Source organism: Myotis daubentonii, chromosome 2, assembly GCF_963259705.1.
Source record: "Myotis daubentonii chromosome 2, mMyoDau2.1, whole genome shotgun sequence".
NCBI lineage: Eukaryota > Metazoa > Chordata > Mammalia > Chiroptera > Vespertilionidae > Myotis > Myotis daubentonii.
Window position 1 is genome coordinate 211,695,554 of NC_081841.1, and position 15,697 is coordinate 211,711,250.

The window sequence follows — 15,697 nt, forward strand, 5'->3', positions numbered from 1 at the left end:
GATAATTGATTTTTTATTCTAAAATCATATCAATAAACATTTTGTCCTCTGTTAAAATCCATTGGTCTGTCTTACACTGAATGCATTTTACCCTTGCATAATTTGAATTGGTCTTTTGAAAAATTTGATTCACTAAATTCACTGACTTATAGTTGACATATTTCATTAATAGCACCCCCTATTTTATCAAAAAAAGACTAAGAATTGGGAAGCTGTCAAGCTTAAAATAGTGGAACTTGAATAGTAGGTAGAACTTTACCAAAACGAATTTTTGCTTAAAAGCTCAAATTTAATACTTAGTTGTTTACCTTGAAATGACAGGGTCACTTTGTTAGTATTTGAGAAAATGTCTTCCAAGTCATTACATCTAAATAACCACAGTCTGCCCCATTTGCTCCTTCAACTAAAAATGTTCTACGAAAACACAGGGCTAGTATGGCTTGCGACTCCAACAATCATAGAACATGCTTTTTCTTGAGGTAACCACTCCCTTTCCATAGGCAGCATAAATGCCTTAGCCACATTTTCCATTTTGTCACCTAGAATATTAAGTAAATCCTGCAGTGAAGGATTGAGATCTAGTAGTTTTCTACTTCATCAAGAAATCAGAATATTAAGTAAAACAGGCCCTTTATTTTAACTGAGGATGCAAGTATGTAGAGATTTAAAAGTACAATAAATGATCACAGTACTAGTTGTTCTACTTCCTTGACTAATGGTAGGACACCAATAGTTTTACCTACCGTCAGATGAGATGTCAACACAGTGAAAAGGCAAATCTAGTCTTGGGAGCCACACATAAAACTGCTGCTTTCAGATGTTTCCTAAAGGAAAAAAAAAAAATACATCACATATGCAGGAGTAATCAACTTCAGGATTCTACACATGTTTTACATATCTTAAAAAAAAAATAAAAAATATAAAAAGAATGAAAGGGCCCTAACCGGCTTGGCTCAGTGGATAGAGCATCAGCCTGCGGACTGAGGGGTCGCGGGTTCGATTCTGGCCAGGGGCACATGAGTAGGTTGCGGGCTTGATCCCGGGTGGGGGGTGTGCAGAAAGCAGCCAATCAATGATTCTCTCTCATCATTGATGTTTCTCTCTCTCCTCTCTTCCTCACTGAAATCAATAAAGAAATATATTTTTTAAAAAAAGAATGAAAGGACAGGAGGTCATGTTGCTGTCCAAAAACGTTTGGGCAGCGGGACCTATGAACCTGGAGGTCAGGGCACATGGCCGGGTCCCCAGTCCGGGGCGTGAGAGGCAGCCGGTCAATGATTCAGGAATTCTCTCATCGCTGATGTTTCTCTCTCTCCCTTCCTCTCTGAAATCAATAATGTATATATAAATTTATTTTAAAAAAAACAAAACAGTTTTGGTCGGGAGGAGAAGCGGAAGGTGGAAGAAGCTAGTAAATCCGGAAATGGGACCCGGGGCGTTCTGAGATCTGTGAGGCCGGTTCGCTTTTGGAGATGGTGCCGAGCCAGCTGGTTAGAAGGTGGAATGAGGACAGAGTGAAAAACAAGAGGCTTCGCCACGGTAACACCGTGTCACCTGACAGTGGCTGGAGCTGGGGTTAGACCAGGGAGGGTCTCCCCAGTTCAGAAGGCAGCACACTTTAAAATGTAATTAAAACGTTTCCAGCGAAAAGAATTGCTGCGCGGTGTCAGAGGATTGTCTAGAAATGGGAACGGCAGCGATTATTGATTTGTTCTCTTTTCCTTAATAAAAAAAAGAGAGAGAACATAATAGTTTCCCTTTAGTATCTGGGCAAAAGTTTTATCTAGTTACTTATTTTGGGGGTTATTTTATATATTTCTTAAACCAACGTCTTTTAAAGGCTGGTTCTCCGATGGGCCGTATGTTGGGCTTTGGGCGCAAAAAATTCAAGAGGCCCCACTTCCGGGAGCGCGCGCATCTAGGGGAGCTCGAGAGCCGGTGCCTCCCTGCGCGTGAGACACGTGCGCACTCATTTAAGGAGGCACGGAAAGAGGCCCTCCCTTTTGGCTCCTGCTAGCGTTTAGTGGGGGGTTCCTTAAATTGGCCCCCAGAATGCCTAGCGCCAGACCGGGCCACACCCTGGTTCCGGAAGTTCCTCCTAGGCTTATGGTAAAGCACTGTGCCCTTCGATAAGCACCCAGCTCCCACCCCTCGACCCCCTGTTTAAAATTCCTCAGTGACACGGTACGCCCTGTTCTGGTCTGTGACTGTTAGCCAAGGGCTCAGAACCCCCAGGAAGCTGGAGAGGGCCCTTGGGTCTAGAACCCTGGAGTCACGCCTGTGTCCCCGTGCCCCCCCCCCCCCCGGCCAGCAGGGGGCTGCCGAGGAAGGTGCGCACCATCGAGGGGGCCACGTGTGACCTGCGCTGATGCCTGACTGTGGACGCTGAGGTTGGCCCGCTGTCTGACCAGACACTGCCGTTCTCAGCCTGTCCCGGGCGGGAAGCGTTCCACCTGGAAACAGCCCCACCTTCACCCCGGAGTACCCGCTGGCATGTCCCAGAGGGCCCGGGTGCCCAAGAGGCGCCGCCTCCAGCCCCCGCGGGACGTCCCGGGAGAGGCCTCCTGCAGGGACCACCGGGAGCCTCTGCTGCTGTTCTGTGAGGACGACCAGGTCACGCTCTGTCGCAAGTGTTTCCTGGCCCAGGAGCACGGGAGTCACGTGGTGCGCGGAGTGCATGACGCTGCGGAGAGGTACAGGGTAAGCTTCCTCCAGGCCCCGAGCCGTTCCGGCTGCCTCCTCTCATGTATTAACTTATTTGTCTGGGCGACAGGTACTATGAGCCTCCAAGACCAGCAGTTCTCAGCCTGTGGGTCGTGACCCCTTTGGCGGTCACAGGGGTCGCCTAAGACCATCCTGCATATCAGCTATTTACATTACGATTCATAGCAGTAGCAACATTACCGTTATGAGGTAGCAACGAAAATAATGTTATGGTTGGGCCACAACATGAGGAACTGTATTTAAAGGGCCAGAAGGTTGAGAACCACTGCCCTAAGACCATTCCCTTGGTTAATAATTATCCAAAAAAAAAAGAAAAAAAAATACCAGGCACATGCCATGTTTAGACCATCAACGTCAAGGCTAAGGAAACATCTAGCCAGGGCTGCTGGCCTTTCGGTTGTCCACGGTTGGGGATCTCACTGTTCGAAGGCAATTGCTTTACCTGGAATTCTGTGATCTGTTTCTCTGCAGAAGTTGTTTCGGGAGCTGTTGAGCACATTGAAGCAGAAACTTGAAGCTGCCAAAAGCCTATTGGCCGAAGAGCAGGAAAATATGGGGATGGTTCAGGTCAGTGCTTATCTTGATTCTTAGGGGGGGAGGGGGGAAATACCTATAATGTTGGATAGCAGCTAATATAAACAAAGTCAAAAGACAAGAGAAAATATTTGAAATCTATAGGTAGGAAAAGTATTAATTTCTTACCTTAAAAGTCAATAAGTGGCCCTGGCCCGTGTGGTCCCCTACACGGAAGGGTTGTGGTTTCGATTCTGGTGAAGGGCACATATCTGGGTTGCAGGTTGGCTCCGCACCCCCCACCCCCACCACCCTCACCCTCTCGGTTGGGGTGCTTGTGGGAGCAACTAGTTGATGTGACTCTCTCACATCATGTTTAGATGATTCTCTTTCTTCCTCTCTCCCTTCCACCCTCTTTGAAAAGCAATAGAAAAAATATCCCCGGGTGAGGATTAACAAACAAACAAACAATAAATGAAAGACTAAAAACTTAATAGATATATTTCCATTGATTTTTAGAGAGAGTGGAAGGGAGAGGGAGAGACAGAGAGAAACATTGATATGAGAGAGACACATTGATTGGTTGCCTGTCCTACGCGCCCCGACCAGGGCCAGGGATGGAGCCTGCAACCAGGCACGTGCCCTTGCCCAGAATCAAACCCAGGACCCTTCAGTCCTCGGGCTAACACTCTAGCTACTGAGCCAAACCAGCCAGGGCTCCTTGTCCTTATATTGAAGTTGAAGGTGGACAGGATTTATGGTCAGTCTGTGGTGTTTGACCTGAAGGCCATCATCTATCTGTGTTGCAGGCCGAGGAGCAGAATTTTAAAGAGATGCTTCAGTCCGAGTGTAAGATGATGATCCGGTTGGTGACTGAAGAGAATGTGATGAACTTCCAAAACCTGCAAGGGCACCCATTCAACCCTCACTTGAAAGAAGCCAGCCTGAGTCCGCGGATGAAGTTTATTGCAGAGCTAGAGGAGAAGTACCAGGAAACACTACAGGTGAGATGAAGAAAGTGGCATCCTTACAATAGTAGGGAAATGACAGACAGAAGAGCTGAACATGTCAATTCCAGAATAAGACATCGGGTGGTGTATGAATAGGTTGTATTCACCCAGCAATTCCATTTCGGAGAATGTACTGCAAATATACTTACATGCGTATAAAATGACACATGGGTACAGGAAGGCTGTAAAATTATTTCCGTCTAGATCAGCCGTGGGCAAACTAAAGCCCGCGGGCCGGATCCGGCCCATTTGAAATGAATAAAACTAAAAAAAAAAAAAAAGACCGCACCCTTTTATGTAATGATGTTTATATTAGTTCACACAAACACTCCATCCATGCTTTTGTCCCGGCCCTCCGGTCCAGTTTAAGAACCCATTGTGGCCCTCGAGTCAAAAAGTTTGCCCAACCCTGGTCTAGATCCTGGTTTAGAGGTAGTCTTTGAAGTCAGGTTGATGAGGTTCCTATCTGGGGTCTGCTATTTTACCAGCCAGTATATGTCCTTGGAAGTTATTTAACCTCTGACTTGGTTTTCTTAGCTGTAAAGTGAGGATAATCATGGGCCCCTGGTTCACAACACTGATGTAAGGATTGAGTGTGACAGTCTACATGAGCCTTTTTTTTTTTTTAATATATTTTATTGATTTTTTACAGAGAGGAAGGGAGAGAGATAGAGAGTTAGAAACATCAATGAGAGAGAAAAACCGATCAGCTGCCTCCTGCACACTCCCCACTGGGGATGTGCCCGCAACCAAGGGACATGCCCTTGACCGGAATTGAACCTGGGACCTTTCAGTCCACAGGCCGACACTCTATCCACTGAGCCAAACCATTTAGGGCTTCATGAGCTTTTAAAATAGTGTTTGTACTTTTTTTTTTTTTTTTTTAATATATTTTATTGATTTTTTACAGAGAGGAAGGGAGAGGGATAGAGAGTTAGAAACATCGATGGGAGAGAAACATCGATCAGCTGACTCCTGCACAACCCCCACTGGGGATGTGCCCACAACCAAGGTACATGCCCTTGACTGGAATCAAACCTGGGACCCTTTAGACCAGGGGTGGGCAAACTTTTTGACTCGAGGGCCACAATGGGTTCTTAAACTGGACCGGAGGGCCGGAACAAAAGCATGGATGGAGTGTTTGTGTGAACTAATATAAATTCAAAGTAAACATCAACACTAATAAAAGAGAAAAATGGTAATTGGCGTACGACGATACCCTTTTCATTGGCTAATCAGGGCTATATGCAAATTAACTGCCAAGATTGGCAGTTAACTGCCAACTAAGATTGGCAGTTAACTGTCAACAAGATGGCGGTTAATTTGCATATGTAGGCACAATGCAGGGAGGCGAAAGGGAAAGCAGGAAGAAGCCCCCTGCCACTGACAGTGATCGGAAACCCAGGGGGGAGCTAAGAGCTGGGGGGCAGGGCAAAGGCGGCCCTGGGGCCGCCTTTGCCCTGCCCCCCAGCCATGATCGGAGAATCAGGTGCCTTTTCCACCCTGGCCAGTGATAGCAGGAAGTAGGGGTGGAGCCAGCGATGGAAGCTGGGCACGGTTGAAGCTGGCAGTCCCAGGAGCTAGGGGCCCCTTGCCTGGGTCTAAAGCGAAGTCCACGATCGTGGGGTCGCTGCAGCTGTGGGTCCCCGCTGCCCGGGCCAGACACCTCAGCCAGAGGCATCCTGCAGGGGCAGGGGCGTAGCCCTCGCGATCGCGGCGCCCCCTGCTGCCACTGCAGGTCCCCGCTGCCCGGGCCGGACGCCTAGGCCAGAGGCGTCAGGCCTGGGCAAGGGGCCAATCCTGCAATTGGAGGGTGATGGGGGTCAACGCCTGAGGGCTCCCAGTATGTGAGAGGGGGCAGGCTGGGCTGAGGGACACTCCCCCCCCCCCGCCCCCACCCAGTGCACGAATTTCATGCACCGGGCCCCTAGTCATTATATAAAAGGGTACGGTCATTTTGGTTTTTTTTAGTTTTATTCATTTCAAGCGGGCCGTAGTTTGCCCACAGCTGCTTTAGACTGTAGGCCGATGCTCTATCCACTGAGCTAAACTGGTTAGGGCTAGTGTTTGTACTTTTTGTGCACTAAATAATTATTAGGTATTATTACTACTATAGCATTTATTGACAACAACAGATTAGATGCCACCTATATCAATATTGGACTTACAGAATAAATGTATGTACATAAAAAGGAATGCTCTTTAGCATTTAGAAAAGATACCATGTCTCTGTGTATGGATAAGGAATGCTCTCCTAAAACATATTAATAAGGAAAAAGCAAGTTATCAGGTCAGCAATACATTATTCGTGAGCTTTAAGAAAAATAGCATGAACATGTGCTTTGTGCCTAGGTGCAAAGATGCAGGGATAAAAAGGAAACTGATATCAGTTGCTTGATTAATTCTTATTGATATTTAATTTTTTTATTCAAATCTTAATTTTAATTAGAAGGAAATAGGAAATTTTCAGAAAAAAACTGCAGAGTAAAAAATAATCTATTTTAAGTCCAGGTTATTATCTGAATAAGTGGACGACACACACACTTTCTGTGGTAACATAAATGTTTTGTGTTAAAGAATGAAGTTTCTATCGAAGTGTCCTGCTTGACCCAGGGATGTCCTGGCCTTACCTAATTATGTATATTCCTGGGGCAGCAGGCAGGAAAGTGGGGTTTTTAAAAGATGGTTGAATGAGCAAGTAAGAGAAATCACTGGTTGTCAAATAGTAATAAGGGGATGCTTCTGCAGAGACTGAACAGTCTGGGGAGAGAGAACGTGAATAAACTGCAGGAGAGTGAAGTCAGGCTGTATGCACAGATCGCCAGCCTCCACAGTGTCACCGCCGAGCTGGAGAAGAAATGTGGGGAGCCCTCCTTAGTGTTGCTCAAGGTAAGAGTCCAGAAAGAACCTTCATTACAGTGTTTGAGAAATGAGAAGTGAGCTGCCCTCATTAGGGTCAGTTCTAGATCCCAATGTTCAGTGATTTGTAGCCACTGAAAGCTGTTTAGCTATTTTCCACTCATCAAAAGCATTATGAATCATCATAAAATCAGTATAGCATAGAGCTACTTCATAACATTATTAATAGCAAGTTTGAATTGAGATGTCTCTTAAATATATAAATAATTGGTTAGTCAAATTATGATACACCTATACAATAGGATGTTCTGCCACCATTAAAAAGGAATGAAGAACCTCTATGGCCACTAAAAAATTATCTTCAAGATACCTGGTTAAGTGAAAAAAAAAGAGGCAGGACCACTTTTTGTTTGGTTTTAGAGACTATGTATATACATATAGACGTATGCTCAGTAACATTCAGACTATCTCTGGCAAAATAAACACCCATTTTAATCAGTGGTAACCTTGGGAAATGAGAGTGATATTTGTTTGTATAGTATATTTTTAATTTTGTATGGTAACGTGCATTACCTTTTCAACACATACTATCTTCTGAAGACTTTCCATATTTCCCTGCCAGACCCATATTTGCAATGTAGGTGCTCTTATTTGAGAAGCCCTTAAACATAAACCCCCAGGTTCCATTTTGGAGCCAAGGCTACCTCAAAGGGCACAGGTAGGTGTGACCCAGTTTTGCTCAGTTCCTGACCTGGATCCAACCACCCTCCCTAGCCTAGCAGACCTGTTCGCATGCTCCACCCTGGCCAGCCCCGGCATAGAAAGCAAATACATGGGCTGAATTGAGATGGGTATCCCATATAATAAAAGGTTAATATGCAAATTGTCCCCTCGGGAGTTTGACCGGGAAACCTGGAGTTCGATCTCGCACTATGATGTGCGATGACCACCAGGAGGCTGTGCAGAACATGGCGGGCGACTAGCAGCGGCAGTGGGGCGCCGAGGGAGTGAGGGAAGGAGGAGGCCAGGAAGCGAGGAACCTGATCCACCCTGATCACCGGCCAGGCCTTTGCATAAATTTCATGCACCAGGCCTCTAGTTCTGAATAAGATGGCTGAAGTGAGGTATAGAAAATATTTCTCTTGGGAATATAGCAATAACTTAAAGTGTTTTCTGACTTTTCCTATTCAATGTTAAAATTTGATATCTGAGAATTAGCATAATGAAACTGAAGGAACTACATGGAAATGGGTTTCATTATTAGAAGATATTTTCATGGGCATAACTCACAAAATGCTTAGCTCAAATACTCACTAGTGTCTCCTTTTTTCCCCATAGGATGCAAGATCTTTGGAATTGTAAGTTTTCATTTTGGAAATATATTTGGGTCAGAATCAGGGACTAATGTGTGAGCACACGTGGGTAGAGATGTTGGGGTAGGAGCAGGGAGGCCATGTAATCATGTATGAGATCGTTCTCTGGGTGCACGGCCCCGGGGTCCCCCACATAACCGAGACTGTCCTTTCTCTACAGGAGTGGCGTTTCACTCCTGTGTCAGGGCCTAGAGCCCGCCCGCATCATAGACCCGAGTTTATGCCAAAGACCAGGACTGAGCGAAGCGCTGGAACTGTTTCAAAGTAAGCCGACGCACCTGTTGTTACACCCTACCATAAATGAGAGTCAATCCCAGATAGCTTAAGGACACGAAAGATTGGAGAGTTTAATGTGCTTACACACATTAGGTAACTATCAAGATAGTTGCATGATCTTGAAACTTAATTGCAGGCAGATTCTACTACCTAAATTTTTTTAACTTCTGGGGGCGGGGGATGTCAACATGTGCAAACAAGGATTTATATCTCCTATCTCCATAGTTCTGTCTTTTCCTGAATGTCCTGTCAATGGATTCATACCGTAGGTGGCCTTTTGAGTCTGGCTTTTTTTCACTTTACGTAATGCATTTGAGGCACATCCTAGTTTGTTACGTGTTTCAGTGGTTTGTTCCTTTTTGTTGTGCGGTATTCCATTGTATGACTATACCACAATTTATTCATGGATGCTTAGGTTGTTTCTAACTGTATGCTATAAAAAATTGCGTACAGATTTTTGTGTGGCTATGACTTCATTTCTTTTGGTTGAATTGTCTATGTCATTTTGTATTCTCACCAGTAAAGTATGAGAGATTCAATTGCTCTACATCCTTGCCAGTATTTGGGATTATTTTTTTATGAGAGCTAACCTAGTAAACATATACCAGTATATATCACTTTGATTTAATTCGCATTTCTGAACTGACTAATGATATCGAGCATATTTATATATGTTTACTTACCCTTTATCATTGCTCTTTTTTGAAGTATATTTATGAGCATTTTTCGCATTTTAAAAATTGTGTTGTGTGTTTTTTTCCTGAGTTTTGTAATTTCTTTATATATTCTGATCATGAGTCTTTAATCAGGTGTGTTTTGCAAAGATTTCTTCTAGTCTGTGGTACATTTTCATTTTCCTAATAGTGTCTTTCAAAGAGAAGTTTTAGGAGTAAAGACAGTCTCTTCAACAAATGGTGTTGGGAAAACTGGACAGACATATGCAAAAAAATGAAACTAGACCACCAGCTTATACCATACACAAGCATAAACTCAAAATGGTTATAATACTTAAATGTAAGGCATGAAATCACAAAAATCTTATAAGAAAACATTGGCAGTAAATTCTCAGACACCTCACGTAGCAGAATTTTTGCAGATATATCTCCCAGGGCAAGAGAAACAAAGGAAAAAATAAACAAAGTACTCATACAACTCAACAAAAGGAAGACAGACAATCCAATTAAAGGGGCAGATGACCCGCCAAAACCGGTTTGGCTCAGTGGATAGAACGTCGGCCTGCGGACTGAAGGGTCCCAGGTTCGATTCCGGTCAAGGGCATGTGCCTGGGTTGCGGGCACATCCCCAGTGGGAGATGTGCAGGAGGCAGCTGATCGATGTTTCTCTCTTATCGATGTTTCTAACTCTCTGTCTCTCTCCCTTCCTCTCTGTGAAAAATCAATAAAATATATTTTTTTAAAAAAAGGGGGGGGGGAGCAGATGACCTGAATAGACATTTCTTCAAAGACAACATACAAATAAATGGCCAGGAAACATGAAAAAAATGCTCAAAGTCGAGAAATGCAAATTAAAATCACAATGAGATATCACCTCACACCTGTCAGAATGGCTGTCATCAAAAAATCAACAAACAAGTGCTGGGGAGGATGTGGAGAAAAGGGAACACTAGTCAATGCTGCAGACTGGTGCAGTCACTATGGCAAACAGTATGGGGTTTCCTCAAAAAATTAAAAATGAAACTGTCTTATGATCCGGTGATTCCACTTCTGGTAATATATCTGAAGCAAAGGTTAGTTTAGAGCAGTGGTTCTCAACCTGTAGGTCGCGACCCCTTTGGGGGTCGAACGACCCTTTCACAGGGGTCACCTAAGACCATCGGAAAACATATATATAATTACATATTGTTTTTGTGATTAATCACTCTGCTTTAATTATGTTCAATTTATAACAATGAAATTGGGGGTCACCACAACTTGAGGAATTGTATTAAAGGGTCACAGCATTAGGAAGGTTGAGAACCACTGCTTTAGAGTCTTCCTGGTAATGGTATTTTATTTAGAGTGCCTTAGTTTTTCCTTAATGTCCTTTTTTATGTATTTTTTATTTCAGAGAGGGGGACAAAAGGGGGAGAGAGATAGAAACATCAACGATGAGAGAAAATCATTGATCGGCTGCCTCTTGCACGTCCCCTACTGGGGATTGAGCCCTCAGCCCGGACATGTGCCCTTTGACCGGAATCAAACCCGGGACCCTTCAGACTGCAGGCTGACGCTCTATCGACAGAGCCAAGCCAACTAGGGCTGTGCCTGGTTATTTTAATATTTGAGTTCTTCAGATTTATTTCTGCTCATCTCACTCAGTAGTGCTCCCTTACTTCATAAGTGTGTATTTAATGATTTTTTAAATGGGTAAGCTTTCTTTTTTCCTTAGATATTAATTTTAGAAAATTTTTGAGAACAAGGGTGTGCATTCTTCTAGAAAGAATTTGCATTTGTTTCTGCCAGTCTTCTGGAAATACTAAGAGCCTGGGGCAACTTAAAACTTAAAATTCAAGGTTTTGTGGCTTTTAATAATGACATGCATTGGGGCTTCAAGTCCAGAGCTTTAAGTTCATTTGGCCCGAAAACTTGCTACTGGATTAGATGTTAAAGAAATTAAGAAGCAAAGAACTATTCCTGGTTTATGGCTTGAGCAACTAAAGTATTAAGTGTGCCATTAACTGAAAAAGTAGAACGGGGAAAGAGAGAGGTTTGGGAGTTCCATTTTGGATGTAGTATCATTTGAAAGGCCTGTGTATGTTCAACTGTTATTTGGCAACTAATTTATGGAGTAAGTCATGAACTTAGAGAAGATATTTAAAAGTGAGGCTAGATGCAGTCACATTGGGGAAAGGAGTATAAGAAGTAAAAAGGGAGAACCAGGACTAAGCCATGAGAAATCACTGTATGTTACAACAGAAAAAGATAAGAGAAGGAACAGAGATATGAAAGCATGTACCACTGTCATTCAAGTACAAGAAATCATATTGAGTTTTCTTATTCTCAGCTTGATTTTTCTGGCGGATTCTCACAGGTTTTCTAGCCTCTGCTAATACCTTCTCTTTTGATTTACTCACCAACAAGGAAGGGCCTGCTGGCAGCAATTTCTAGGCGTCCATGTCACACTCTGGTGATATGTAAATGAGGAGGGCAATTCAGTCATAGAAATCAACTGTTTTATTAGGAGACGTGGTGCCTCTGGTTGTTCCGGACTTGGAGAAGATCTGTAGGGACTCGAGTTGGGTCCCAGGTGGTATCTGGCTAGGAATGGATGCCAGGACATTTAGTCCATTAACATTTGTTTGTTCTACCTCCACAGATACATTGCATCTCCTCCCATCATCTTGTTGTTTTTGCTCCGTGATGTCCTTTCTTGAAACAAAGCTTAGAGGTTCCTTTTCCTGGACTCTCCTAGATCTCCTCTCCCTTATCTGTCTCTGGAACTTGTACCCACTCATTGGGAAGCCCCTGCATGTTAGAAATGATCAGTTTCTGGCACTGGCTTTGATGAACCCCTGTGTTAATCAAATTTCTCTCTCCCTGCAGGACCTATAACTTTGGATCCCAAAACAGCTAATCCCTGTCTTGTCCTATCTGAGGATCTGAGAAGTGTACGACTCAGAAATGTCCAGCAGGATGTACCTGGTAACCCCAAGATTGCACCTGGCAACCCCGAGATATTTGACTTTGGTGCTTCTGTGTTGGGTGTGGAGAGCTTTACCTCAGGGAGGCATTACTGGGAGGTGGATGTGGAAAAGACAGCAAACTGGCAGTTGGGTATATGTGAAGACTCCGCCGCCAGACTCATGCCCAAAGCTTCCAAAGGTAAAATCTTGCTCATGGGATCCAGGATGGGAACCAAATATACCTTGTGGGTCTTTCCTCCTTTAAAAGGGATGTACTTGGAAGAGCAGATGCACAAAGTTGGAGTTTTCCTAGACTATAAGTATGGCCAGATATCATTCTATGATGTGACCAAGAGATTCCTCATTTATAATTTCTCTGATCTTGTCTTCAAAGGAGCTCTCAGGCCTATTTTTTCTCTTTGTTTCCCAAATGAAGGCACAAATTCAGACTCTCTTAGCATCTGCCTCCCTGATGTTTTTGTGGTGTGAAATCTAAAACCACAAGATGCTCAAAAGTCTAGGGTATGACTTGGTAAAATAATTTATATTAAGTAATCTGATAAAAGATTTATTGTGCTTGAGCTGGAACCCAGTTCAGTACCCTAGAGCTTTTGCATTCATTGTGCTTTTCATATTTATTTACTGTAAGAGGCTGCCTTCAAGCTGAGCCTTAACTGAAGGACCCCATACTAATTAGAACAACAAAGGCATAGGCAGTATAAGATTGGGAAATTAGAGAAATATAGTGCTTAGGATTAGATATCCTTAGGATTAGGTTGAAGACTCTAGAGATATTTTTGAAAATAGAATTAGGTATAATTAGGACTTTAGATTTGAGAATATCATCATAGTTACTTGTTACCTAATACTGACATTGAGGCATCCTGTTATTGACAGTGTGAAGACTATAACACTTATTCCAAATGGAGAACAACTTAATTTTCCTGAATATTTTATCTGGGGGAGGTGGAGGTGTTGCTGAGAAATGTGAATATTTTACAATTCTTTTTATATATATATATTTTTTATTGATTTCTGAGAGGAAGGGAGAGGGGGAGAGAGCTGATCAATGAGAGAGAATCATTGATCAGCTGCCTCCTTTATGCCCATACTGGGATTGAGCCTGCAAGCAGGGCATGTGCTCTGACCAGGAATCAAACCATGACCTCCTGGTTCATAGATCTATACTCAACCACTGAACCACACTGGCCGGCCTGTAATCTACATTTTTACAAGAATATTAGATTTCGTAAAAGAAGCCTGATAGTTCAATGCTTTGAAACTCATTTATAGTATTGTCTTATAATGCTCTCATCTTCTCTATTTGACAATCCATTGAAAAATGTTTTTTTGTACAGCCTTGTCAGGGATGGTTATACAATTCTTAGAGTGTGACAACAAATTTATAGGGAGACTTTTATGCGAAAAGCTTAATATTTTATTTCCCTTAATATTTCATATCCCTTAATATTTTTAACAACCTGTAAGTTTGCATTAATCTTATTAAAGCTATTTAGCTGTTAAGTATTTAGTAAGTAACATGGACAAGGAACTCAATCTGGATCATCCTATCAAAAATCGAGCTCTGTCTTGAATCCTGTTGCATAGGAACCTGTTATGTAAGCATGACCAAGTAGGATGGTGGTCCCATTTTATTGACATTTCCTAAAAATGCAAACCAATTTCTACAGGAGGTGGAGGAAACATATCAGTTATACTCCTCTCTGGATAAATAAAAGGAACAAAAGGCAATTGTAAGAAAATTGCTCCGTTGGAATATGTATGGGAAGGCATGAAGTCTTAAGTACTTGTGTTTTGGGGACAAATTTTTAATCAGCCATTTGGAATTCTCAATTTTCTTTTTAAACATCTGGAGTGTGTGTGTGTGTGTGTGTGTGTGAAGATGCAGCTTTAGAAAATGCATTTGCACATCTTCACACCCGATCACAAGAAGACATGGGGTAAAGGAGCCCTGGTCTGAGGGTTGGGGGTTGGGCCAGCGGCGTGAGTTGAAGTGAGATAATTACCATGATCCCTAAGATTAAAAACTCAGGCATGCCCTGCCTGGTTTGGCTCAGTGGATGGAGCATAGGCCTTCAGACTGAAGAGTCCCAGGTTCGATTCCCAGTAGGGGGTGTGCAGAAGGCAGCCGATCGGTGATTCTCTGTCATCGTTGATGTTTCTATCTCTCCCTCTCCCTTCCTCTCTGAAATCAATAAAAATATACTTTAAAAAGCTATAAGAAAAAAAAACAAAACCTCAAAACAATGGCTCTCAGACCCAATTTCCTAAAGAAAAAGAAACTGATGATTTATTATATAGAGCAATGTAAAAAATTTGTAATAATTGTCTGTATGGTACTAAATCTTTACCCTCATTTTATATCAAATTTCTCCTGCCTTTGCAACTTGACTACTAAGAACTATTTTCCCCAGTCAGAAACCAAAAGACAATGTAGCCTGCCCTTTCAATGTCACTCTAGGACAGCGGTTCTCAACCTGTGGGTTGAGACCCCTATGGGGGTCGAACGACCCTTTCACAGGGGTCGCCTAAGACCATCAGAAAACACATATATAATTACATATTGTTTTTGTGATTAATCACTATGCTTTAATTATGTTCAATTTGTAACAATGAAATTGGGGTCACCACAACATGAACTGTATTAAAGGGTCGCGGCATTAGGAAGGTTGAGAACCACTGCTCTAGGACATTGTCTAACAAACAAAGATTACTTAAATTTTCTACGAAACTGTACTTGCATTTGAATTTGGTATTTACCGTTTGATGAGAACTCTCACACTGTGATGTTAACTTGAAGAATTATCTGTAGAAAAAAATATCCCCAAAGGTTTTGGTTTTTATTTTGTCCTGTGGAGTTTTTTTTGTTTTTTTTTTAAATATATTTTATTGATTTTTTACAGAGAGGAAGAGAGAGAGATAGAGAGTTAGAAACATCGATGAGAGAGAAACATCGATCAGCTGCCTCCTGCACATCTACTGGGGATGTGCCCGCAACCCAGGTACATGCCCTTGACCGGAATCGAACCTGGGACCCTTCAGTCCGCAGGCCGACGCTCTATCCACTGAGCCAAACCGGTTTCGGCTCCTGTGGAGTATTAACCAGTTTTGTATCTAACCTAACCAATCTTATTTTAACATTCTTGTATAGTCCTGATGATCTGAATAAACTGATTGCATTATTCTTGGAACCAATTTTATTCTTTGCCTGGATTCCTAGCTAATTCCTGAGTTGAATAAAATCTTCAACACATGTTCATCTTATTTGTATGAGGATTGTTTTTAAGCCTTTGAAAATA

General features: G+C 42.8%; 1 protein-coding gene across 1 annotated transcript; it reads left to right on the forward strand.

The window, feature by feature from the left end:
• The first annotated feature begins 2,493 nt into the window (after positions 1 to 2,493).
• TRIML2 (tripartite motif family like 2) lies at positions 2,494 to 12,866 on the forward strand. The gene is made up of 7 exons (XM_059681233.1): positions 2,494 to 2,700; positions 3,196 to 3,291; positions 4,047 to 4,241; positions 6,996 to 7,136; positions 8,445 to 8,464; positions 8,640 to 8,743; positions 12,298 to 12,866. Exons 1-7 carry the CDS (start codon positions 2,494 to 2,496, stop codon positions 12,864 to 12,866), a joined length of 1,332 nt encoding a protein of 443 aa, XP_059537216.1.
• Positions 12,867 to 15,697: the final 2,831 nt, after the last annotated feature.

What these genes read in the sequence shown, in the direction of transcription:
- TRIML2 (XM_059681233.1), top strand. Translation starts at nt 2,494, where the DNA reads ATGTCCCAGAGGGCCCGGGTGCCCAAGAGGCGCCGCCTCCAGCCCCCG. An exon ending in AAAATATGGGGATGGTTCAG is followed by an intron (nt 3,292 to 4,046) that starts GTCAGTGCTTAT and finishes TCTGTGTTGCAG; the next exon opens with GCCGAGGAGCAGAATTTTAA. An exon ending in CCTCCTTAGTGTTGCTCAAG is followed by an intron (nt 7,137 to 8,444) that starts GTAAGAGTCCAG and finishes TTTTCCCCATAG; the next exon opens with GATGCAAGATCTTTGGAATT.